At 38.4% G+C, this 27,941-nt stretch overlaps 1 protein-coding gene and 1 long non-coding RNA gene across 5 annotated transcripts in view; one reads left to right on the top strand and one right to left on the bottom strand.

Moving 5' to 3' along the window:
• LOC132391872 (protein FAM53A-like) overlaps positions 1 to 25,943 on the top strand; it is a 96,357-nt gene extending 70,414 nt beyond the window's left edge. For all 4 annotated transcript variants that reach the window (XM_059965593.1, XM_059965595.1, XM_059965592.1 and 1 more), the window contains exon 5: positions 24,953 to 25,943. In XM_059965593.1, the coding sequence (XP_059821576.1) occupies positions 24,953 to 25,288 (336 nt within the window). In that variant the 3' untranslated portion in view covers positions 25,289 to 25,943. The remainder of the gene's footprint in view (positions 1 to 24,952) is intronic.
• Positions 692 to 13,516, bottom strand: LOC132390870 (uncharacterized). The gene is made up of 3 exons (XR_009511033.1): positions 13,468 to 13,516; positions 11,092 to 11,173; positions 692 to 799 (listed from the first exon to the last, which is right to left on the bottom strand). It is a non-coding gene; the product is annotated as an uncharacterized LOC132390870 (long non-coding RNA).
• Positions 25,944 to 27,941: the final 1,998 nt, after the last annotated feature.

The raw sequence follows: 27,941 nt of genomic DNA on the forward strand, positions 1-27,941 counted from the left end.
GATGCAGCTTTTTTTTGTGGCAGGTGAACACATGAACAGGTGAGGATATGGACCTTGTTAACGGAAATGGGAATGGTTTAGTTTGGCACAATGGTCAATGCAGATGTTGTTAGCTGAGGGCCTGCAGTGAACTTCACTGATTTCCTGCTAAGCTCTGCTTTGGCAACAAATGGGAAAATCATCTGGTTTATTTCAGCAAGGCGGTGGGTTAGTGGATTTGATCTCTGATAGAGTAAGGTTCTGCATTTTGTCTAAATTCTGCATTCATTATAGAAGACTGAATAGGTCACGTCAGTGAGATCTGATGCTTTAGCGAACAGCCCTTGGTCTTTAATTCAGCATAAACAACAAGTTGCTTGCTGATAAACTATTTGTGTTTCTGCTTTTTCAGGAGGAGAATTCTGCAATCTGTTGATAATTTTCATTTGGTATAGAATGACTCAGCCAGAATAATTCTAGATAACTACCAGTCCGTAAATATTGTCTGTTCCAAGCAGTGTATCAAAGTACAAAATGGAAAGTTTAACGTCTAAAGTATTCTGTAGTTAGAGTAAAAGATAGTTTTTAACTCCTTGCATCAAAGAACTTGAGAAATGGTGACCAAAAACAAATGTTTTAATGCTTAAGTACATTGTATCTCATTGGTATTTTAAACACTGATTTGACTTAAACTTAGCTTCTGGGGTGTTACCATGGTGAAATACCATGTCTAAAGCCACTTGTTAAACCAAGTTAAATAACTTGGTGGTGTAAATAACTGCTTGAACACCCAGTCCTGAGTTGGTTGTTGGCTGAAGATCTGTGTGAATGAAGGCAAAGCATTCATGTTAGAAGATATGAAGCAATTAATTTGTATTAGAGCATTGTGTCTTGGTATTACAACTACAGATTTTTGTTTGGTGTATGCTACAGCATGCTAGTTTTGTTAAATAAGCTATTCCATAAGTTGGTAATGATCCTTTAGTCTAGCAGTTTCCTGACTACAATAAACAACCTATATTAATGACTTGAATGAAGGAGCAGAGAACTTGCTGTTGATATAAAGATAGGTTGGTTAGCACATTGTATGGAGGACCCCACTGAGCAAGTGAAATAATGAGTGGGAAGGAAGTTTGCAAGAGCATATGGCGGGAAAATGTGAAATTGTCTACTTTAGTAGGAAGAATGAAAAAAGATCAAATTATTTCAGAGGTTAGACTGCAAAATATTTTGGTTACAAGGATCTGCGGGTCCAAGTACATGAAACACAAAGTTAGCATACAGGTACAAGAAGGCATTAGGGTAAACCAATGAACTGTACGCCTTAATTACAAGGGATACAAGGTGTACAGTTATGGTCACCACCATTAAGCTACTTGCATTGGAGGAAATGCAGAAAAGGCTCATTAGGTTGATGCCTGAGATGAAAAAATTAATGTGATAGAATATTGTGCCAATACTCATTGACATTTAGAAGAATAGGAGGAGATTTCATTCAAATTGATAAGATTTTGAGAGAGAATGACAAGATGGGTATATCGTCCATTGCAGGCATCTTGGGTATACAAAGTGCTATCTATTTCAGATACTTGTGGGTAATAATTTCCTAGGGTCATGGATCTTTAGAATACTCCAGAAATTCATTGAATTTATATGAGCCAAAAACTTACTGTCAAGTTCATCTTCAAGAAATTGGTAGGGGAGAAAATAATTGTGACCAGCTTCTTAGCTAGCTCCTCTGACTTTTTTTTAAACATTGGTCCACTGACGTGCACACCTTGTCTAGTTACAATGGAAAACCATTGAGACCTCTTCAAAGCTTGGATTCTTATTTTCATTTTTGGGATGTTGTCCCTTGCATAATGCCCATTCTTTTCACAGTTTATCTTAACAGATACATCAAGTGCTCAATTGTAGATTTCAGCACTCCAGCTGATGATCTCTGCCAGCTGATGATGACTGCTGTTAGGCAGATGGCTTTCAAATTGATCCAAGTCAAGAAAAAATGTAGGGAATCTTGGCTATTTTCTCGATTAGTTTTTGTTCTTTAAGTGTTGTCCAAACTAAGCAGCTGTCCCAATTAACTGATGGGACAAATTACCCCTAATCCACTATATTTCAATTCAGTACCTTAAACGTTGCAGTTATGTTAAAGTTGCTGTTAAATCATGAGATGATTTTCAAGTAGAATGATCAGGTTTAGGTTTATTGTCACTGGCAGTCATGAAATTTGTTGTCTTGTGGCAGCAGAACTATGCAGGAATAACAAATTACTACAAGTTACAATAAAAAAAGAGATATAATGAGATGGTGTTCATGGATTCTTGAACTATTCAGAAATAATGGTAGAGGGCAAGGAGTTGTTCCTAAAACTTTGAATGTGGGTTTTAAAGCTCTTGTACCACCTCTGATAGTAATGAGAAGAAAGTATGTCCTGGATGGTGAGGGTCCTTAGTGATGGATGCTGCCTTCTCAAAGCACCAGTCTTTTATCTTTTATCACTGAGGCAGAATGTACAAGTGTCTCAGGACCAGGTTCAAGAGCAATCATCAACTGTTAGGCTGTAGAATAAAGGGAAATAACTACACTCACTTGCCCTATCATTGACATGCTTCCCACAATCAATAATTGTATTTTAATGATTCTTTATTTTATTATCTCATGTTCTCATTATTGCTATTTATATTTACATTTTCAGTTTGTTGTCTTCTACACTCTGGCTGATCTTCCATTGATACTGTTAAATAGTTGTTATTCTATAGATTTGCTGAATATGCCCACACCAAACTGAATCTCAAAAAATGAATCCCAGGAGTTGTATGTGGTGACATATGTATGCTTTGATAATAAGCTTACTTTGGGGAAGCTTGTGTCCGTAAAGCAGCTGGCTGCGCCTACAACCCTCTGAAGCCTCTTTCAATCCTGGGCATTGATACCACCACACCAGGTAGTATTGCAACCATTCAGAATGTTATCCATTGTACATCTTTAGAAATTTGTCACAATCTTTGGTTGCATTAGAAATCACCTCAAGCTGCATACACTAAAGCAAAATGTAATTTTCTGTGAACACCACTTAATATCCTAGTAGTCAAACTATTTATATGAAGTATTTTCTCTCCACCAGCATTTCTGTAATGCAATTTATTCTGCAACGGTTTGCAAAAAAATTGCTTTTGGAGAACTAGGCAGGCATGTTCATTGCATCTCGAAATACATCAGATATTCTCTCTGCGCATGCAAAATAAAAGCACTCCTTGAGGGTTTGCTCCTATAGTATAATAACACAATATTACTTCTAATTTTCCTACATTTGTAGCATGATATATTGAAAGAGACGTGGGAGTTGCATTTTTTTTTTGCAGATGAGCACTTCATCAGTGCACCCGTGAACAGCCTGGTCTACCACAATGGATGGTTTACTTATGAGAGCAAGCAAGTACTCCGCTAGCTTTGGTCAAACTGCTTATACATGTCTAGGCTGTTGGCTATTGGCTGTTTTTAACAATGATTTTACTTGTGGTTAGGCAACATTAGCATAGTCCCATATAAAATGCATTTGAATAGCAGTTTCTTGTTTTGGTTACACATATTTACATTGCACATGTAACTGTCCCATTTCTTTCCAACACTGCATCCCAGCACATTTCTGAATTCAGACTTGCTTTGCCTTCCATTTAACCAAAGTGACATTGTCATCTTTGTTTTCAAATTCCTTCATGGGTTCTGGGTTTGTATCCCACCAATGAGGTTTCTGCACATCCCATGATTTAGTGACAAAAGTAATTTACTCTTCAATGTCTTTGATTAGTATGTTCCATAGTTTTTTCAGTTCAACATTCCTCCATCTTGCTTCCTGTTTTTCATTTCTGCCCTTGTGATTATTCCCAATTTTAACTACATTGCCATTGATACCTTCAAACTACCAAGGGCTCCAAACTACCCCTCCAATTAGTCCTCTACCTTTCCATTGCTCTTAGGTGTTCTTTAGAGTTTACTACTTTCACGATGATATTAGATAATCTAAAATGTAATGGCTCTAGTGTCAAACTTAGTTTGATAATGCTCCCTTCAAACGTTTACAGGACGTTTATGATGAAAGTTTGAGTGAACCCAAGCTCATTACTCTATATTTATCAATAGAATGTGTGTAGTAACTTGTAGGACCTTCTTTGGCCCAAATTTACTACAGCAATGCTTAAATGAATTTATCAGCAAAGCTTCCTTCCTTTTCTATTAACTATTGGATAACAGTTACTGGGGACATTACACAATGCACAGTTTATTCAATTGCAAATTTGCACTACTGTTTTTGGACAGATTCTTTTAAATATTTGGTTTTGATTTTTTTTCAATTGAATGAACTTTTATTTTAATGAAAACGTCTATACTCACCATGGGCCAGAGTGCTTGTGCATTTTAGAATGACAGTCCAGAAAACCTGATTCTTTTGAGATTTCTTTTTGAAAGATTTGACTCAGGGCAAAGCAGTGCCCCACTCAGCTTGTTTCAGCAATCCTGTTGGTGGGGGAGAGTGGTTTGTACAGTGGTGGGGAGTGCCAATAATGGGAGGAAATCTCTCACTATGACACTTTTTATTTTTGAAGTATTTGAAGTACCTTCTGTGGACATTAAATGACATTTGCATTTATTCAGTTGTGATGTGCTTCATTAGGGATAGCAATTGTTTAAGCCATAACAAACATGACAGTGATGGGGTACCAGAAATAATGACCTTTTGGAGAAATACTTTGGGGTAACAGTATAGGAGAGAAGCTATGCATGATCATGATTGTGTCATCATACTTTTTTGTTTAAAGTGTAACATAAAATTTTTATCCCTATAACAGCTTTGACATCCTTTCTATGCACTCCAAAGAACCTCACCAAGGAAATACATTTGAAGTCTTATAAAATGTAGGAAGTTCCCATAAATAATGTGAATGTGACTAAATATCTTTATCAGTAAAGGTAAATCCTGACCGAATTTAAAAGAAAATGCCATGGGGTCTCTACATAGTCAGAAGAGGGAAGGAGGCCTGGTTAACCTCAAAAATCAGTACTTTCAACAGTCATGACCATTCATCACTCAACGTTCATGCTCAAAACTGTGGAAAGAGGCAAATTCACAACTCTGATTCAGCTAAAAATGCCAAGGAATTACAACTCTCATTGATAATACCAGGGTGACAGAAAATGTCTGTTATTAAAACAGATTAACAAAATATTCTTTTCCGTATTTCTATGCACCTCTGAATGTTTAGTCTTAGAAACACAGCAAAAGCACTGGAGTAGTTTGACCGCCTTGTCGCTAGCTACTTTTTGCTCCTTGGTTCTAGACTCCTGTAGCCATTTTAAGTTTGACAAGATTAAATCAAATATTGTTTTAGGAAAAAAAAAGTTAATCAAAAGTATCAACTCATATGATTAGGTTCGAAAAGATTTGATTAAAGGGTGATTAAAGATTTGATTAAAAGGTTCTTTCTCCCCACCTTCCTATCAGCTCTCCTTGATTTCCCATCAGCTCTCCTGGGGGCAATAAATGTCCAGTTAACCTAACAACCTGCACATATTTGTGATGTGGCAGAAAACAGCATCCAGAGGAAACCCATTCAGCTGCAGGGACAACGTTTAGACTCCTCGTGGATATCACTAGAAGTCGTGAATGGACCTGGGTCACTTACTGTGAGGCTGCAGTTCTACTAGCTACCACTGTAGAACTGCTTTATAATTTTCCTTTAAAAATTGCATTGATTTCTGAGGCCTCTTTTTTCACTCCACAGAATATAGGTCTAACCAAGCAATGTGCCATCTCAGGAATCAGTCTCCTAAACCTGCATTGCAATACTTTAGGTGGTGTCTCATCAAGGCCCTGTACAACTGCAGCAAGGCATCGATGTTCCTCTTGCAACAAATGCCATATACTCTTCGCTGTTTGCTGCATCTGACTGCTTCTTTTCATTAGTGTCCAAGGACACCAAAGTATGAAGACAGGAGTACTCAAGTTTTCAGATGGCATGGATATTAATGGTATGGTGGATAATAAGGAAGGAAGAAAATTTACAAAGATGCTGCTGGGATGCAAGGACATGAGTTATTGGGAAAGGTTGGGACTCTTATTCCCTGGAGCACAGGAGAATGAGAGGAGATTTGATATAAGTATACAAAATTGAGTGGTATAAATTAGCAGGCTTTTCCCACTGAGGTTGAGTGAGATTGGACCTAGAGATCTTGGGTTAAGAGTTGAAAGGAGAACATGGGGAATTTCTTCACTCAGGATGCTGAGAGCAGAAGTGGTGAATGCAAGTTTAATTTCAACATTTAAGAGGAATTTAGATAAGTACATGCATGGGAGGGGTATGGTAGCCCATGGTCTAGGAGAGAATCTTTTAAGTTTGCTTTAAATCCACCTCTCCAACCTACTCCCTTGTTTATCATAGAACTAGTATAATCTGGCGCAAGCTCCATAATAATTTCACTTTACCTGACTTCTTTTGGACTCCATCATAATTTTAAGATTAAAGTGAAAGCAAAGTTGCTTTCAATGGCAAATGCGTGTGATGTTTAAGTTTTTCAACTATATAGATGATACTTGGATTTCAGATGGAGATGGTGAAAAGCTGTTATCAGTTATCATCCATCTACTCAGATGTATATTGTTGCTTTGCATTCATTTTGTTTTGACTTCTTGGAACTGATCCATGAGTGAGTTTCCATATAGAACTATTAACTGTAGTGGAATTTTTTAATATTTATTCTCCTTGGTTGTACAGCTGTCCTTTTAACCAAAACCTTAGCTCTGCAGTGCTGTGGCTTTTGTTTCAGGATCCTGCATTTCACATCATTGTGGTTTCAAACTTCAGCTTGATGTTGGCTCAGCAAAACCTTTGCTAAGCAAAACTGGAAAGAAGTCTGTTGAAACTTTGAAAACACTGGAGCTTTAAACAGCTTTTTCGTATTGAAATCTTTGTTTAGGATGAGGAGCTTTCCTATTTCAGTGCTGATTTTTTTGTGACCTTTTATACAGAATGGCTTCTCTAAAAGCCAAATTTATACCAAGCCTTTTGAAGGTTACAGTATAACATTTCAAAGCCCGATGAAGGTGAATTAATACCAGTCCAGTGTTAGCTATGGAATTCTGGTGTTTTGCATTTTAAAAGGTGAATGCCAATGGAACTCCAGTATCATTGCTGGCAGGTTCACAGAGCCCACAGTTCATTGTTCTAACCCCTGGAGCGCTCAGAATGAGCCCAGCTGGGTTAATTGAGTGTGAGGCCAGACACTGAGTTGGTTACTAAGAGTGATGGCTGTAAAGAAGGGCTGGGAATGAAATATAAAGCATAGACTGACCTACATCCTGCTCTTTTGAAATTAACAACAAGCAGCTAAAACACGGTGAAGCCAACAAGTGATGCAGCTGGCATCAGGCCTCCGAGACACATTCGGTGGGTCAGTTAGATGGTCCTAATCAAAGCCAAGCAAACCTTGTGGATAATGTACCTTTTTTTGATAATTTCTCTCAAAAAATGAGGTGACAATATCTCAAGTGATTCCAAGTAATTTGCAGAATATTTGGTAAGAATATTTCCATTTGTAAAAGCTACCCTATAAATTTTTATCTTCAATTCATCTGTAGGCTTACACCATCATAAAAGGGCAGTTTACTCCAATGGCCAACAAAACAAGACTGAGTGAAACGCTGGAACGGTATAGTCATTGTGAAAGTGCTGAAAACAAAAAATGGTTTATGTAAAAGAAGCCCTGGCTAATAGTCATCGGCCTTTTAAAATACTGCAAAGGCACTCTTAGAGGTCTATGCAGAATCCAAGCAGAGTGATTTATGAAGTACGTTGAATAGAAACGTGTTCTAGTATTTCAGAAAGGTCTATAAAAAGACTTTTTACAGCCTGTGGACATCTATTCAGGAACTGCGCGACAGAGAGAGACTGTATTATACTACGTTTGCTTAGCTTTGCCTTAGCTGAGCTATCAACTATCTCTGTTCTGGTCCTCAAGTAAAACCAGCTTTGCATCTGTTTGACATCTAAAAGTAATTTCAAGAAGATGCAATTCTTGACAACGTTTTACATTGTTTTAAAAGGAAAAGAGCTTGCTCACTAAGTAAACTTGTTCCCCTGAAGAGTTTATTTGGAAAAGTAAATTTTGAATTGTACTTTTCTTTTGCTGCTTATTTCACTGAGTGTGGGTGACAGTGGAAAAACCCGAACTATCTTGACGACAAAATTCCTCCTATAATTCCTCAAAATTCAAGGTGACTGAGTCAAAGATGGTTACTCATTGAGTGAATTTTACTAATAAGCATATTGCATTAGCACAGAAACAATTCTATAAAATATTTGCAATCCCTCAACTTCAACCCCTGAAAAATTTAGGACTGAAAATTTTCAGTGTGTCCTGATTAGGTTTCGGAATTCAAACCCATGGATCATATTGTACTTATTAGCTTTCTGATCGAAGTTCATTTGCTGAGAATGGTGTGATGGATATAAATTTCTTTTTTTCTGGATCTGTTCATGTGCAAGTGCCAGTGGGACACAATTATATTATTCTTAGTGTAATCTGACTTACTCGTGTTTATGATTTGCTGCTCCACTACGAAGCCCACCCTGAAGAAGATTAAATCTTCGCTTTGGGAGTTCAGTGAAGCCCCCCCTCACTGCTCCCGCTCTGTGATCTCCGCTGCCCTCCAATTCTTCGACCCTTCAACTATTACCTCCTAGCTAGCCACCACCCCCTCTGCCACCCCCACCTTTTTATTCTGGTGTCTTCTCTCTTGCTTCTCAGTCCTTAAGAATGGTCTTGGCCTGAAACATCAACTGTTTATTCATTTCCATAGATGCTGTCTGACCTAATTCCTCCAGCATTTTGTTTGTGTTGCTTTGGATTTCCAGCATCTACAGATTTTTTTTCATGTTTGTGCTTTGTTTCTGACTTCTTAGTAGCTTATAAATATATTTTGCAAAATGCTTGGTTTTCTTACTGCTCATGACCAAAGGCAACCATCATATTTACTTAATATATAGTAGTTACTGGTTTAATTAGTTAAACCTGACATTGTGGACCAAGGGGCCTGTTCCATATTATTTCTGGATATTCCTGTCATGGAACCTGATTTTAATGCAGGCTTGTACTTGTTTGGTTTTGAGTACCCTGGTTTAGATACCCCATATCTATTGTTTCCATGTTTCCATTATTTTTTACATTCCTTCATTCATCATTGCATCATTATTTCCGTACCAAATTCACAATTGCCTGTGTGGCAGCTGCATTCAAAGATTTTGAAAGTTTAAAGACTTTGTAAATTATTTTAGTGAATTGGTCTATCAACAAAAGAAAAACCTTGCTCTTTCTGACAAGCAAACATGCTGCTTATTCTGTGGGAGTCAGCTTCAGAATTTTTAGACTGGCATTTCTGGTATACTAGAGCTAGAATTGTTTTAGTTGCAGTGATCTTTGATATTTCATATTTTCAATTCTACCCCTTTCATAATTTAAATTTACAGTGAATATACCTCGTCAACTTGTAAAAGGAATTTAAAAAAAAAAGTAGTGTTCATGGGTTCAATGTCTGTTTAAAAATCGGATAGCAGAGGGGAAGAAGCTGTTTCTGAATTGCTTAAGTTTCACAACATATGCCGGTGATATTAAGTCTGATTCTGACATAAACACTTTCAGCTGTATAGCATGCTTGAACTCTTTCAAGCTTTTGCATGAACAAGAGAGACTGAGAAACAGCCAGCATCATTTGTGCACTTGTTTACTACACCTGTAATGTAACTTGCTGTGTTGTCAAATTGCTTTTGTTTTTATGCACATTCGCACAGCATATGAAATCTGTGAAAATAAACTTTAAGTGAGACAGGCTACACCACTAGAGAGTCATCTTTTTGAGTTTCATTAAAAAGCTGATAAATTACATCTAGCAATCATTTAGAGATGAAAATTACTGGAACAATGTTCACAATTTCCCATCCCCTTTTCCCTTTCTCACCTATGTCCTTGCTTGCCCATCGCCTCTCTCTGGTGCTCCTCCCCCTTTTTTCTTTCTTTTGGCCTTCTGTCCCTTTCACCAATCAACTTCCCAGCTCTCTACTTCATTTTCTCCTCCTCCAGGTTTCACCTATCACCTGGCGTTTCTTTCTCCCTTCCCCCACCTTTCAAATCTACTCCTCAGTTCTACCCCCCAGTCCTGCCGAAGGGTTTTGGCCTGAAATGTCGACTGTAATTTTTTCCATAGATGTTGCCTGGCCTGCTGAGTTCCTCCAGCATTTCGTATGGTGCTGCTCAGCCCATGGTCAGACCATGTTGATCTTGCACTGACGAATCACCTTTCATCCTTGGGCCGATATTTTTATACTTTGAGGAAGTCGACGTTAAATGTACTCAGCAACTGTTGCACAATGTAGTTAGCTAACTGTAGCAGGATGCATTGGTAATTTTGACCCTTGATGTTGAAGAGGCAAAGTACAAAAAGAATCCATTTGCTGTGATTCATAACCATACTCCCAACTTCAAATGCTTATTTATCTTTAAATGAGTAAGCCTTTTTTTTGTGGTGTAGTTTAAAACAGAAGCATCTTAATAACCAGTAATTTATTGAGACAGAAAACCTTAGCAGTGAGGTATGATGTTCTTAAATCTCAGGGCTGTTTGAACATCTGTCTGAGGGGAGCTTTGTGCCTGATCGCCATTAGGATATGAAATCTATTATCCAAATCACGGCAGTTTTGCTGAGCTTCTTGCTGCACATGGAAGTCTCCCAGGTGTGAAGTGTTTCGTGTTAACGAGTGGGAGCGCAGTCTCTGCAAGAGGAGTTAATTTGACGGCTCCTGGGCCCTGCTCTCGGGTGGCAGCTGTGGCTGCCGTCGCTGGCGTCCTCCGCTGAGGGGAGAGAAAGGCTGGCAGCAGCTGCTTCCACTTTACATTTTCCTCTCTGTAATTTAGTTTGGTCTAACAGAGTGAACTTGTTACAAAATATCATTAGGTTTAATGAGCTTGAGACTTGGCAAGCAGCTCCTGGATAAAGCTGCCAGGAATGATTGTTTTCAGCTGGCTTATTGCAGTTAATGAGCATTTCAGCATCAGTCTTACCTTCCTGCAGATCTACAATTCAGTGTCCACCTTTTCACAACAAAATACTCTCATTTGGATAGTGAGACATCCAATTTAGAGCCTGAAATATTGCAAAGAATATGTATTCATTTAATAATGTATTGCATTCAGATGTACTATTAAATGCTAACGAATGGAATAAATACATTCCCGCTTCTGCTCCTTTCATTACGACTCCTGATGAAGGGTCTCAGCCTGAAATATTGACTGTGTATTCCCCTCCATGGATGCTGCCTGACCTGCATTCCTCTAGCATTTTGTGTGTTGCTGAAGCTTTCCAGCATCTGCAAAATCTCTTGTTTATGTATTCAGTTGTTTAAAAAAAAGTGGAAAAAGTGCTCAAGTTAAAAAAAAAAGTTCTTTGACTGATTTTGTGAATCAATTCAGAGCATATTAGATAGAATGTTGTATTTTACCCAGGAACTTAAATGTAAGAGTACAATCTTAGCTTCTGGAGATTGACCATTTTGTACCAATCCTATTAATTTAATACATATAATGTGTCCAAAATAATGCAAAACCCATAGTACAGTGGAGTTGATCTTGTTGTGAATCTGGAACTCATTGCCACGGATGGCTGTGGAGGACAAGTCATTGAGTACATTTAAAATGGAGGTTGATGGGTTCTCGATTAGTAAGGATGTCAAAGGTTATAGGGAGAAGGCAGGGAAACGGGATGAGGGAACAATAAATCAGTCATGATGGAATGGCAGAGAAGACTCCTATAGTCTTGTGGTTTCCAACATATACAGTTCTCCTATGCCTGCATAGAGCAAATGGTCTTTTATTCACTGTGAAGTTTTAAAGCGAAGGGGAGAAATTCAAAATGGATCTGGCACACAGGGTGATGGTTAAATGAATTGAATTGATTTTGTTTCTTATATCCTTCATATACATGAGTAAAAAGCTTTGTTACGTCTCCATCTAAATGTGCAATGTGCAATCATAGTAATTTATAATAAATAGAACAGTCAATGTAACATAGAAATACACTCAAAACCAGCACAGGTTAGTCAGACTGATGGACTGGTGGAAGAAGCTGTCCCGGAGTCTGTTGGTCCTGGCTTTTATACTGTGATACTGTTTCCCGGATGGTAGCAGCTGGAATAGATTGTGGTTGTGTTGACTCGGCTCCCCAATGATCCTTCGAGCCCTTTTCACACACCTGTCTTTGTAAATGTCCTGAATTGTGGGAAGTTCACAACTACAGATGTGCTGGGCTGTCTGCACCACTCTCTGCAGAATCCTGCGATTGAGGGAAGTACAGTTCCCATACCAGGCAGTGATGCAGCCAGTCAGGATGCGCTCAATTGTGCCCCTATGGAAAGTTCTTAGGATTTGGGGGCCCATACCAAACTTCCTCAACCGTTTGAGGTGAAAGAGGCGTTGTTGTACCTTGACCAAATGCAGTAAGCTATCAAAGGAAGTTGTAGGGGCAGGTACAATTACAAAATTTAAGAGGTATTTGGATAGAAAAGAGGAGAAATGTATGCCAAATGTAGGCAAATGTGAGATGTAGAAATCACATGGCATAGGTGGAATGGACTGTAGGATTCACTTTTATGCTGTACACTTCTAAAATTCTAGTTGCTACATCAATGGAACACTGCCTTTTTAATGTTTCTAAAGAGTTGAGAAAAATTCAGTATTCATTTCATTTACACATAGAAAGCACTTGGTTGAAATTACTTTTGATAAAATGTCACTTGCACACAGATGTCTGAAGTCCACATTTATTTTTCAGTTGTTGCATTGTTAAGGCAGATTTAGCAATTGTAATGCTTGCTCTCTGATCAATGTCCCATTAATCCATCTTCAGCTGCTGTCTGCACTTAACTCATAAATTCACAGTAAATGTGGGATTTAAGCTAAATAGTGACAGTTCAGGTCCAATAATTGATGGTTGGAACAATCTAGCTTGAGGCCCAGAAATCGTTGGAGTTAAACTAGGTTTTGTTATTTATTGGGCATTTGGTTTATTGTCAGCTAGGTTCAGTTATTGTGCACGCCACATCATGAGGATAATAGCTGACTGAACGATGTCACAGTAAAATACCATTAATTTTGTTTTTATTTCAAGCTGCTAAAATAGTACCAAGTGTTTCAATTTATTTGGCATTTTACCAAATAGTCAGTGTTGACACATTAACGTCTAGAATTCGATGAATCCTATTATACAGATAAATAAAGTGTGATTATTTTAGGACATAGGACAATACAGCACAGGGACAGGCCCTTTAGTCCACAATGTCTATGCTGACCATAATGCCAATTTGAAATTCCATGTCTGCCTCAAGTGATGCACATCATTCAGTCCTTACCTAATCATGTCTGTCTTCAATGTTGCTATCTTACCTGGTTCCATCATCTCCCCAGGCAGTATGTTGAAGGCACCTACTGATCTGCATAAAGAAAACGAAAACATTAAAATACCTTCAAACTCTACACACACACACACACACACACACACACACACACACACACACACACACACACACACACACACACACACACACACACACACACACACACACACACACACACACACACACACACACCCCCATGGGTTATAGTATTTGATGACAATCTATCCTCTTATAATTTCCTCAACCTCCTGTCCGGAGAAAGCAATCTCAAGTTTGGAAACTTCCTTAGAGCTAATATTTTCTAATTCAGCAACCTCCAGGTGATCCTCTTCTGCACCCCTCCAAAGCTTTCACGTTCTTCCTGTAATGCAGCAATCAGAATGATATGTAATATTCCAAATTTGGCTAACCAACGTTTTATACAGCTCTAACATAACTTCTCAAATTTTATACTCAGTGCCCTGATCAATGAAGGCAAGTATTATGTATGCCTTCTTTATACCCCATCTACTTGTGTTTCCACAAAATATGGACTTGCACATCAACGTTCCAGAAAATCTGGCCATTTACAGTATACCCTCCTCTCACAATTGAACTCCCAAAATGAAACACCTCAGATTGTCAGGATTAAACTGCTATTTGCCTACCTACCTTTCCAGCTGGTCTATATCCTGCTGAAATCTTCCTCATTAGCTCTGCCATTTTGAGTCATCCACAAAACTTATAATTAGCCTTATTCTGTTTTCATTTAAATCATGTATAATATCACAAGCATTGATCCTTGCTGAATACCACCTGTTAGAATGATAGCCTTCTAAAGTTACGCTCTGTCTTCCGTGGCTGAACAATTCAAATCCAATCTACCATGAGCCTATAATTTTCTGATGTAGCCTACCGTGTGGGACCCTGTCAGAAGCCTTGCTAAAGTACATGTATATAGCATGCCCTGCCTTGTCCTCATCAGTCATTTTTTCATCAAGCCATGCTCTATATTTGCAGCTGAGGGAGTGTCATGAAGAACAGGAGTCTGTCTATTCAAATGATGCTTTGCTGTGATACTAATAATCACTAAGCCTTTTTAATGGACTCAATCCAATCAGAAACTTGAATGTGTAACATTCTGACCAATGTGAGTGGATCATGGTGGCATCTTTGCATTAAGAACATCTTTCGTCTTGTGTGGCATTGTGGTCATTTTACTGGGGTAGACTGAAAGCAGATCTCACTGTTGAAATCATTTGGGGGATTTGTGGAGGCAATCTAGGCTCAAATTAGACCTTCTGAATGAGGAAGGCAGAAAATCAGACAAAGAATCAAGTGCCAGTGAAGCTGAAACACAGTTCCATGCAGAATAGATAGCAAGAGCAATTTGCAATAGACCAGGCCATTACTCTGTAGTCCTGCCATGTCTTGTGAAATGTGGTTGATATTTAAGTAGCAAACAGGAAGAGGTGGCTCCAAGAGCATTCCCACCCTCATCTAATCAGCCCATCAAGCAGTGTGCTCGTCAGTGACCAGTTTGGATTGTGCCAGGACTCTGCTTCATATTTCCTTTGCTAACAACCCCAAACCTTTCCGGTATTTAAAGGACGTGTTTAAAAACGGTCAGATGTTTGTAGTACTCTCTAGTTGCAGTTCCAACTACACAATCTCTGCACTATCGAAGCCAAAGAGGCCATTTGACTGCAACTCTTTCCTGCCCTGTGCATTCAGTTGTGGCACAACATGACAGCAGTGTATGCAAACAGCAAAATGCACAGCAGTTGCATGCCTAAGCTGCTCGGCCGCTGACCTCTACCACCAAAGGGACAATTACAACAAGTCATTAGGGACTCCACTACCTGAAAGATTTTTCCCAAACAGCATGTCATCCTAATTTATCACTGTTCTTTGGTCATCTTTTGATGGGAAGTTAAGATCGAGTGATTAGATGTTGGTCTAACAAGGAAATCTGCATCCCTCAAAATGAATTTTAAAAATAACTTTTTTAAAACATTCAAAGCTGATTAAAACTGGTTGCTCAATGGTTAGAATTGATGTTACAGGGTGCTTTCACCACCAATGGCAGCAGTGCTTGGTAATGCTTCATTTTCAGACCAATTATCTCTGTGATTCAAGCTAGTGAATTATAATAAAAATGGCAAAATCATCTTACAAGATTCTATTTAAAATGGCTTAAAAACCAGATAAAAATATATCAAAATAAGCTTATTTGGTTATTACAAATTATTGTTTAACCAGATGGTATTAATTTTAGTGACAACATTCACATGTTTACAAGTAAAAGACCATAATTGTTGTTTTACCTCCAGGCATGAATGTTGGTTGGGGTTGGAGAACAGTAATCTCATGGGCTTTTATTTCAGGCGTCATTTCTTTTGTGTGAATTTTCAACCATAACAGGAATATATTAAATAAACATCTTCCAACCCCTTAAATGCAATTCCTAAGATTTTAATACAGTGACAATAAATCGCAGCAACAAAGGCTAGCAATAGGCTTACATTAACTCAGAAACATCAGACCTCTGCCATGTGTTCACCCAGAAATGACTGGCCTTTTGTATTTCATTTCACAATCGTATGGTGCTTTGCTATTAGGTAAGTATTCTACAAGTCTGCTCACTGAGCTTCCACCAAGAGCAATGTAACAGTGGCCGGAAATATGGTTTTAGTAATGTTGAGTGAGGCCTATAAATACTCATTTATAAAGTTTAAGCAAAATGTCTGATTTTGTTTCCTTTGTCTAGTTACAAATCCCAGGGTTTTGTATGCCTTGCCATCTGCTCCTTAAATGACTGGACACTTCACATAACTGTGCACATGAGCCCCCAGGCCCCTCTGTTCCTGAATATCCTTTAAAAGTCAGGTGGAGTGATTGACTTGGGAAATAAAATTTATTTTTTAACTCCAAAAGGAAGCTGATGGACGCATGAGAGAAAGTAAGTTACAGGGGAGGCGAAAATAGGAGTTGGTGGGACAGCTGTTTTTTGTGAGCTAGCATGCACTGAATAAGATGAGTGGCTGCGTCCTGTGTCATAATGAGTAATACGGTGAAAACAAAGAATAGGTACTAACTTTCAGATGAGAGATTCTGGAGTAGGACTGGATGTCTGTCTATTATTTGCGTCTATCTCAGTACATATGTTTAGGTTTCAAAACTGGCTGTTTGCCAAAATAAAGCCTGTTCATTCAGAGCAAACATTGGTTGAACGTGAGGGTATTTTTTCTGAATGGAATTGAATGTCGTGGCTACAGGCAAATACCTTAATTTATAATGGAACTAAGGCATGAGTTCTCGCCAAGCTGAGCCAAAGATGGATGTTGGCCTTTTCTTTCTAAGTAATACATGAACAATCAGTTGCTTTTACACATTGTTCCCAAGAAGAGCATCCATTTAAAGTTCAAATTCCAGCAGACTTGAAGAAGGAAAGCCAATAGCAGTAGCTGGGCCCAGGAGATGATAATCAATTGTCAGGACTGAGCTGCAAACAAATCAATGCTTTATCCTGTGACAGCAGATAACAGGATGGTGTACTTAGTTATGAATAGAGGCTAGAGGCATTTGCAGCAATGAAAGAGCACTACTAAGGTGGCGGGCACTGAGAGCATCTGGCGTTTTGCTGCTTTCTGATCACCATGGGGATCACAATGTGAAATTAGGCCTGAAGTGAGCTTTAATGAAGTAACCTTCTGCATTCATAGTTTCCCCTTGGTCTTTGACAATAGGTTGTCTAAAAGATAGCCAATTCAAGGCCTTGGGGAAAGAAATCTGTGCCAACCTTTCTTAATATATTGACAAAAAAATTATCGTGTATTATTCACACTTGTTGAATCAGTTTATTGTGAATATTTCTTCTGATTCTCCTGACCCGCCAACCTTTTCCAATCTGACCACTAGGTTAAACATTGCAAATCAAGTTTAATATCACTTGCATATATTGTGAAATTTGTTATGAACTTGACAATTGTCATGTTCATTTTAACACTTAATCATGTGGTTTTCTTTGTCTTTCTATCTTTGTTATATCTTTCATTAAAATTGCAAATTCATTACATTGTTATGTCACACATTTTATCAGACGAGTTTATGCAGTTACAGATTTTCAGGTCCTGGGGAAATGGCCTCAACTTTCCAGCCTGGCTTAATCATTGTACAAAATGTCACAGTAGCATTTTGTTTTATCTTCTGGGCTCCATCTTGGAGCTATTTATTGTAAAGAAGCATTGTTGGATTAAGGGTGAAGAAACATTCTGAATATAAGCAGTGAATGACATGAGAGAGGAAGGTAGTACTTAATTCATTGTTTTAAGTTTTTAAATGTAGCATGATGAATGAAAGTTACATGTCAGCAAAATTTTTTGAACTTCCTAAATTTACTGTTTTTAACCACAGATGACTCAAAGGTCCACAGGTGAAGCATAGATAATAGAACAGTACTGGGTTGGTCAGGAGTAAAAGACCCAAATCAATTTGAGTGTCCAGGAAATGTGATAATAAGCATACAAGCACGACAATAACTTAGGTCTACTTTAATAACATGAAATAGAAAGCACAAATAAACCACACTGAATGCTACACAGTAAGTTACAAAGATTTCAGGGGTCACATTGCTGTTGTAGAGGGACTTGACTGTTGTTTTTGTCAGGGGAACTCAAATTTTGAGTCGTGAAATCGCCCTGGATCAGTCATAGTCACCAATCGATCATGATTCCTCGGTCCAGGTGAAGTTGCAAGAACCGGGCGAAAGGTGCCTCAATAAACAGATTGAATCCACAAGTATAGCAAGATGCACATAGACAGAAAATAGAGACCTGTTGTTCTCATGCCACTGCCTGAGGCTAGACAGAATGCAGCCACCATTAGAAAACGTTTAACAAACATATTGTTTAATTTGTACAGGCACCTTGTATGCTGCAAGCTCAGAGTTGGTATTACTTTGGAAGTGTTCAGACTTTCATCTAATTTTTTTTTACAAAATTTAGTACACCACAGCATAGTACAGTACAGGCCCTTTGGCCCACACAGTTGTGCTGACCTTTTAACCTTTAAGATCAATTTGCCCTTGCCTCTTACATAGCCCTCCATTTTTTTTTTAATATCATCAATGTGCCTTCTAAGAGTTTAGGTGCCTCAAATGTAAGTACCTCTGTTGCTATTGCCAGCAGGGTGTTAATTGCACTCACTACTCGCTGTTGTAAAGAACTTAGCACTAACACCCCCTTGCATCTCTGCCCTGCACTCTCACACTCCCCGTCTCCTAGGAGGGATAGATGATTGGGGTATATATACCACCGGACTCAACCTGCCTAGGCATCACCCCTAATGAAGGTGGCGGAGCTTGTCATCAAAACGTCAGTTAAAATCGACAACTGTACCCAGCTGGAAGCTTGACAAGAGTTTATTTGTCATGTGCGCCTGGAAAGCATTAGATTTTTTTAAATCGCCCTTACAATACCCTCCAATCACTTTAAAATTATGCTCCCTGGTATTAGCTATTTCTTCCCTGGGAAGATAGCTTTGGCTATCCACTCGATCTACACCTCTTAACTTGTACACATCCATAAAGTCCACCCCTCAACCTCCTTTACTCCAAAGAATAAATATGAATGTCAGTATCACAAGCTAGAATTTTTGTGGACAGCTTACTCTGTGGTACAAGGTGAGGCTGCACTTCGCTACTGACTATAAATGTATTGGTGTTTGCATAATCAAAGATTTAGCAAGTGGTGAGCCCTGAAACTAGGTGTGATGGCTTAAAATATAATCTGCAACTCAAGTTCTTAGCTGATCTTCTGGAAGGACCATTGAACCACGAACTGCATTTTTGTTTTTGTAGTGTGCTGGGGAAATGCGTGTTGATTATCGTTATACCATGAAATTGACAGCAGCTTCTGGATTGTGTCTATCCACAGTTAAAGATGGAAGTTGTTGCAAATAATTCCATGTACATGAACAAGATACACTAGTTAGCATTCTTTTCCACCTTCATAATTCAGTAGTCTGATATAAACTAGGTTTCCATGCGCTATTGGCACTATAAATGTCACCTGTAAATATTTATGCTTTGGTTTAAAAAAAATGTTAGTGGCATATTGTCATTATCTGACAACCTCAAAGGCACTATAATTTACTGTTTCAAAAAGAAATTTACTGGAAGTTATTTAACCTCATGCAATCCAATCTTTATTTCATGCACTATAGATTAAATAGGTTTGCTCAGAATTCCATAGCAAGGTTAACTGCACTCAGTTGGACAAGAGACGTTCGTAGAAGTGACAGCAACAATTGTGAAAGAGGAATCCATATTACAAGCAGCATCAAAGACCCTCACCACCTAGGCCAGGGGTCAGCAACCCGCTGCTCTTTCATCTATGTGCTGCGGCTCCCCGTGGTTTGTTAGTTTTTGAAATGTAATTCGAAATTTGAAGATTATGGTGATCTTGTACAATCTAAATAAAACGTTGTGGAGACCCCATTTCCTGGCACATCCGAACCGGCTCACAATTAGCCACTGTTCCGGCTAAGGGAGATAGCCTACGGGGGTTTGTGAGTACGTGTCATTTGGAGCATCCGTGCCCACGGGGACGGGTTGAGGGAGGCTTTAAAGCAAGGCTGTTTAGTTCGAATAAATTTATCTTTGACTGCAGTGTCGTTATTTTAGCGCTGCGTGTAGCACACCGCTACAATGTGTTTTTTTTATCGCTATTAATATACATCACCACTGCCAATGCCTGATACCTGCCAGTGCGCACTTTCTTTTAATTCTTCGATCCAAGGTAGGCTAACTATGGAGTAACCTTCAACCCAACGTCTTTTTTTTGGAGTTCAAAATGTTTTTGTTGCATGCAGAAATGTAATTTTGTTTTCTCTGCAGGAGTTCATCAATTTCATAAATGCAACACATTATAGTTTGTTTATACATAGCATAAAGGCAAAAAAAGACCGTTGTATGCAGTGTTATTTTATTTTAAATGTCAAACGGGTTTTGTGGCTCCCAGTGTTTTCTTTTCTGTGGGAAATGGGTCCATATTGGCTCTTTCAGTGGTAATCGTTGCTGACCCCTGACCTAGGCCATGCTCTTTACTCACTGCTGCCATCAGGTAGAAGGTACAAGTGCCTCGGGACTTGCACCAACAGGTTCAGAATCAGATTCGGGTTTATCACCGGCATGTAATGTGAAGTTTGTTAACTTAGCAGCAGCAGTTCAATACAATACACAATAGAGGAGAAAAGAAATAAAAGAATACTAATCAATAAATAAATAACTCAATTACAGTTTTTGTATATTGAATAGATTAAAAATTATACAAAAAACAAATACTATATATTTTTTTAAAAAGTGAGGTAGTGTCCAAGGGTTCAATGTCCATTTAGGAGTCAGATGCCAGAGGGAATGAAGCTGTTCCTGAATCGCTGAGTGTGTGCCTTCAGGCTTCGGTATCTCCTACCTGAAGGTAACTGTGAGAAAAGGACATGCTCTGGGTGTTGGAGGTCTTTAATAATGGATGCTGCCTTTCTGAGATGCCACTCCTTGAAGATGTCCTGGGTATTTTGTAGGCTAGTACCCAAGATGGAGCTGACTAAATTTACAACCCTCTGCAGCTTCTTTCAGTCCTGTGAATTAGCCCTCCCCCATACCAGACAGTGATGCAGCCTGCTAGAATGCTCTCCAGAGTACATCTGCAGAAGTTTTAGAGTTTATTTGTTGACATACCAATTCTCTTCAGACTCCTAATAAAGTATAGCTGCTATCCTTGTCTTTATAACTGTATTGATATGTTGGGATCAGGTTAGAACCTCAAGAGATCTTGACACCCAGAAGCTTGAAGTTGCTCACTCTCTCCACTTCTGATCATTCTATGAGGATTGGTATGTGTTCCTTTGTCTTACCCTTCTGGAAATTCACAATCAGCTCTTTTGTCTTATTGACGTTGAGTGCTAGGTTGTTGCTGTGGCACTGTTCCACTGGTTGGCATATCTCACTCCTGTACGCCCTCTCGTTACCACCTGAGATTCTACCAACAATGGTTGTGTCGTCAACAAATTTATAGATGGTATTTGAGCTATGACTAGCCATGCAGTCATGGATATATAGAGAGTAGAGCAGTGGGCTAAGCACACGCTCCTGAGGTGTGCCAGTGTTGATCGTCAGCAAGGAGGATATGCTATCACCAATCCGCACAGACTGTGGTCTTCCTGTTGTGAAGTCGAGGATCCAGTTGCAGAGGGAGGTACAGAGGCCCAGGTTTTGCAACTTCTCAGTCAGGATTCAAGAGCAGTTACTACCCCTCCTGAACAAAAGGGGACAACTACACTCATTCTGCATGTTGTTCCCACAACTGATGGTCTCATTTTAATGACTTTATCTTGTTATTTCATACTCATTATTTATAGCAATTTATTTATATTTGCATATGCAGAATTTGTTCATTGATTCTGTTTACAGTTGCTGATCTACAGATTGGCTGAGTATGCCTGCAGGAAAAAGAATCTCAGGATTGTATGTGGTGACATGTATGTACTCTAATAACTTTAGTTGAAGTTTGAAGCTAGAATATTTGTAGCCAGCTTTCTTTGTGGTACAAGGGAAGGCCCCCATTTGCCACTGACTGGCAAATTACAGGAAATCAGAGGGTAATTTTTACTCCGGATCAAATGGAAGAAGAATGTTGTGTTTTCATTATTGGGATGAAAGACAAATTTGAAAGTTCTTTAGGGCAGCTGCATTGATATTTGGCCATCGTTAACATTATAAAGATGGCTATTTGTATGAATTTAAAGTCATAATTCTATTGAGTTATTTGTTGGTCTCTTTAAAAACAAGCTGCTGCATCTTTCGTCAGGGTAACAGTTGAGATTAGAGACGGAATGATCACCACAACCCATCACCCTGTTCTTCATTTGGTAGGGTCATGCTGAAATCAACACACTTTTCCCCATTTTCCCTGATTTCCTGACCATTGACAAACTTGTTTCGAATGTACTCTGAAAGACACAACACCTATCCCTTCTGTGCATGAAATTTGCCCCACAGTGGAGGAATTTCAAACTTGTGTAGGATGGGTTGTATTTATCATTGACTGTTACTGGTTTACGGTGAATTAAAGTGAACATATTATCTCCTGTCCGACAGTTAAGTGTTCAGGTCCACTTTTGCTGAGACGCTCATTGAAACTCGCTGCTGGCTGTGCACTTTTACAGCTGCTGTTAAATCGAAGATAACTAATCATTTATAAAGTAATTGTCCAGATAAGTGCAGTCTAACCACAATTGCAGTTTAGCAGTGCTGAGTCCAGTTTCTGCTTGCTGCGATTATTCTTAACAGGGTATTATCACAACTTGATATTTTGGTGTTTACATTAAAATCAGGAAAGGCTTTCAATTCCCGAAAATGACTTTTAATCTTCAATTTTAGCTTTCTGACATTTAATTGTCTGTTAAAGATTGACTTGCAGCATTCTGCTGGTTAGAACCTGCTGTTTAAATTACTTTGTTTGTAAATTAAAATGGGATCTAGTGCATTGCCAAGTTTAACCTACTTATTGACTGGAATGTTTTGAGATTAATGCTACTTAGACCCTATAAGACTGCTTACAGTGTAAAATACAGGGACTTAAATATCTTGAAGTTCATCCTTTTTTAATTGACTTAAAACTACCACTGTTACAGTGAATAACTCAGTCTATCATACATGTCAGTTCATGGCTAAGAAGTCTCAAATTAATCCTCCTGTGTGGCTCTTTTTTACCTCAGCTCCTAATCTTGTTCGGTATTACAAGTTTTCATGCTATTCCATTAGAGGAATCTTGAACAAATACTTTTTAGAATCTAACAAATTAACATTTAAAATAAAGATGCCTACCTCAGTCATTGGTCTCACAGCTATTGGAAATTGGTGATCCTCTGTCACTAACCTCTCAACCAGAGGAAATATTTTCTAGTTAAATATTTAACCTCCATAACTTTAAGATCTTTAAAAAAAATCATTTCATTATCCATAGTTGCAACAGAAATTGTCGCTGCATCTCCAATCTCAAATGTTTTGTGTCAGATATATTCTGATAAATCATCTTTAACTTTGATGTACTTGTAAAGGAGTTTTTAAGAGTGCTGCAGACTTCTTTGTGGCTTTTGCTTTGTATCAATTTTAACTTGTAGTTGAGTTCATGAAAAGGAAATGGCCTGATCTATGTGTGCCATTGTTGTGGATTCCATTTAACCACATTACTAACTCAGATGGATGCAAGTATACCTGGAAAATACATAACTAAACTATATTTTTAATTGTGGAGCTCTATTTTGTCATGTCAAGATGCTAGCATCTTTCTCTGAGGTAGCTGTAGAAATTTAGCTTTGTCTTTCTGCAGTTTACTACTGTAGCACTGTGGCAAATGAAGATAAGAAATGGCACTGACATGTTTATCAACAGCATGAAATGGATTGGAAGCTGTAAAACAGGATTGAGTCATTTAACATTCTTTATCTCTTAATTTAATCAGTTTCAAATTTGCTGTAAGATAGAATCCACAAAAGGTGGTTAAAAATATTTGTAACTGAAGTGCGTTTCAAAAGCATGAAAACATTCAGTAGGCCAATCTTTTTACAGAAAATGTCATGTTGTGAGGCAGTTGACGTACTGCAGTGTGTTGATCTCCATCACCCTGTTGTGTAAGTATGGTATTAGTGCAAAATGTGTGATCCTGGGTTTGGTCACTCTTCCTCTTTGCAACCAAAACTCACTTTAGCTATTGATTAAATTTGCTCATCTAACATGCAGGTCATGTAAATTTTATGCATCTTATTCCCAATGTATACATTCCAGGTTGTACTTAATCCATGGCATTTTGCCTTTCTGGAGGAACAAGGAAATTATTTTTAACCCTGTTATTGTATCCTTCTCAAGCGTGAAAAGGCAGAGGAACAGATTAAATCTCATAAGCCAAATGCCTTTTTATTTAGAAATTTTGTTTATTAAATATGTAGATCTGTGCAATTGAGGCCTCAGTGTATTAGTTAATGAACCCAGAACTCATTAATAAGTCTGATCGGTGCTGTTAAAGCATCATTAGGCAGCTTAGCACCATTATTCTCAAGGCCTTTCACAGCGGATCAGATAACAGTTTGCATTTATATAGCACATTTAACCTAGTAGTATGCCTTAAAATTCTTTGCAAAAGTGGAAGCAGGTAAAATTTGACACTGTTACATGAGATTTGAGGATAGGAGAGTGATGGATGAAAAAGGAGTGATTGGGAAGAGTAGAGTCAGAAGCTGAAATGCCTGGGGAGGCAATTTACGGCTGAAGATTGCTGATGTAAGGGCCTTAAATAGCAGGGATGCAGAGGGGGACATAAAGCTTCAGAACTGAGGCCTCCTACCTTATGTAACCTTGCCCTAAAGTCACATTATTCCTTTCTTCAAAGAGCTTTAAATTGTTTATTAATCCAAACTGTCTTTTTTTAAAATTTTAGACATTAAAGAGCTCAAAAAGCCTTTGCTCTCTCGACTATGAAGAAGATGACGATGACGAAGATGATCACCATATGAAGACTATTGTCTCTTCACCATGTGACTCAAATGACCTTTTAATGAATATCATCACTCCAGGCACCAGCCCTATGAAAGAACATGACTCTGTAAGGTATCATGTCCCAGGGAGCAGAGATGGTTGCCACCCGAGAAATTTTGGGAAAGAAGTCCCTGTGAGTGAAAGTGAAGAAGATACAAGTGATTGTGAAAGCACCGAAGAAGGAATATTTCCACTAGACTATGGCGATCTGGATCTAGAACAAATAGAAAATAACTAAATGCTGCAACAAAGTCCTAGATCAGACTGGTTGTTTTTATACTTTTTGTTGTAGTAGAGGATTACTTTGCATAACTTGTGTCCATTTAAAGAAATCCTATTGGTTATTCTGGGCTGCCTGAAAGTTTTTTTTGTACAAAGCATCAGTAGTCCCTTTCATGTGCACAGGAGATGGTAGTGTATTCAGTAACTTTATCTGAAATGCACAAGGTTGCCAGTTGTGAAGGGTTTTAGAAATCTTTTTGAAGAAGCAATTTTCTATAAATCCTTCTGCTTTGATATTTTGCAGTCTGTAGTTTTTGAAATGATGGGAAAAGCTGACCTCTACAATTATTTTTTAAAAGGGCATTCTACATTAAATTACACAAGTTTCACCATAGTGCTGGCTTTTTTTAAGGGAAAGAAGTCAGTGTTCCAATAAAACAAACAGGTGTTTTCTTTTTTTAAGAGAGAAGAAATGGCTTAGATCAACCTGAAATGGCCAAATAGACACAATGGACATCTCTTATAACGTTGCAGGAATGTAATAGGCATCTGAGCTTTGGAAAGAGATTGTGAATGCTGTTGTGATCAATTTCCCAGGAGTCAGAACTCTCAGCAATACTAGAAGGAAGACTTATGGTCTTTAAAATAAAATAAAATGGATTTTTGCTTTGCATTTCCTTCTGTAGAGTGCCTTCTTTATTTCATGGAATTGCTATTTATTGACTTATGTTCTGAACAATTTTTTTAAAAAAATCACTCTGGGAAGTTTCTTCACAGGCAATGGTATTTTGGGGCCAGTTTTTTTGTTTTTGGAACTACCTTCCTTTTCATGAAAATGTTATCCTGTTGTGTTTAATGATTCTTCAAAATTAATTTTTGGTTCAAAAACATTTTGTAATATTTAATCATTGTTTTAGATAAAGATATGTAAAAGAAGCCCTATAAACCATTGACAAATAGTTCACCTTGTTCTAATACTTGAGAGATCTCGGTAGCATTCATTTTAATCAGATGAAATAGGGATTCCTATTGTTAAGGGGAGGGAATGCTGGGGTAACCAACAGTATTTAACTCAATTATGTTCATAACATGCCATGAAGGACATTTTATATATGTATGTTTTTGACATGCTATGAAAACAGTTGGGAGTCCAGGGTTGATGCTGTTGCTATCTTTGCATTTGAACTCCAGATTAAACCACACTCGTAGAACTGTGGGCATGTAGCATAGATTGACAATTCAGCCCAATTCTGCCAAATCATTGCTCTGTTGTAAAAGCTATCTTTATGAATGTGCTAATAAATCAAAACCTTGTCTATACTGGCAGATAGGAATATCTGGTGTCCACAAAGAACTGTTGAGCTAATCCAGATAATATCAGTAACTTCAAATGCAGGTTATCTGGTCAATTATGTGTACATTCCCTACAATGATATCTACACTCAAAAGTACTTGTAAAATGGTTAAATGAGTCCTAATATTTATTGTGTATACAGTTGGTGATGTATACAGCTGGTGTTGCAGCGTCTGCACTGGACTTCGAAGCGAGTGGTCCCAGGTTTGAATTCAGCCTTTTTAAAAGAAAACATGCTAAAGAAACAGCAAGGTTGCCACCCAATGCACCACAAGACGCAGAGAAGAACAATGTTATGTAAGACAGATCGGTAAATTACCCTAGTGCAGGTGTGTGGTAGAATCTGGGGAGAGTTCTAACAGGCTGCATCACTGTCTGGTATTGGGGGGGGGGGGGGGGCTACTGCACAAGACCAAAGGAAGCTGCGGAAGTTTTAAATTTACTCAGCTCCATCTTGGGCACTAGCCTACAAAGTACCCAGGACATCTTTAGGGGGCGGTGTCTCAGAAAGGCAGCGTCCATTATTAAGGTCCTCAAGCACCCAGGGCATGCCCTTTTCTCACTGTTAACATCATATAGGAGGTACAGAAGCCTGAAGGCACACACTCAGCGATTCAGGAACAGCTTCTTCCCCTCTGCCGTCTGATTCCTACATGGACATTGAACACTTAGACATTACCTCATTTAAAAAAAATATATAGTATTTTTGTTTTTTGCTTTATTTTTAATCTATATATGTATATTGCAATTGATTTACTTATCATTTTTTTCTTATCTATTATGTATTGCATTGAACTGCTGCTGCTAAGTTAACAAATTTCACATTACATGCCGGTGATAATAAACCTGATTCTGAATTGATAGTAATAGAATGCCACAGCACAAAAGCAGACCCTTCAGTCCATCTGACCGCCAATCCAATCTTCTGCCCGGTATCATCTCCTGGCAACCAGACCATTTGTTGCAAGCTTCTCTTAAATGTTACAATTGAACCCACGTCTACCACTTCTGCTGGGAATTCATTCCACTCGCACCACTTTCTGAGTGAAGAAGTCTCCCCTCAGATTCTCCTGGAATATTTCACCTTTCACCCTAAAACTATGATCTCTAAAGAAAGATTAGCTTTATTTGTCATAAGTACATCGAAACATCCATTTCACTGCATGTTATTTTGCATCAATGATAGTACAGTCAGATGATGTGCTGGGAGCAACCTGCAAGTGATGACATGCTTCCCGCACCAACCTGACATGCCCACAATTTACTAACCCTTAATTGTACATCTCTGGAATGTAGGAGGAAACTCAAAGAAAAC

Source organism: Hypanus sabinus, chromosome 3, assembly GCF_030144855.1.
Source record: "Hypanus sabinus isolate sHypSab1 chromosome 3, sHypSab1.hap1, whole genome shotgun sequence".
In the NCBI taxonomy this organism is placed as follows: domain Eukaryota; kingdom Metazoa; phylum Chordata; class Chondrichthyes; order Myliobatiformes; family Dasyatidae; genus Hypanus; species Hypanus sabinus.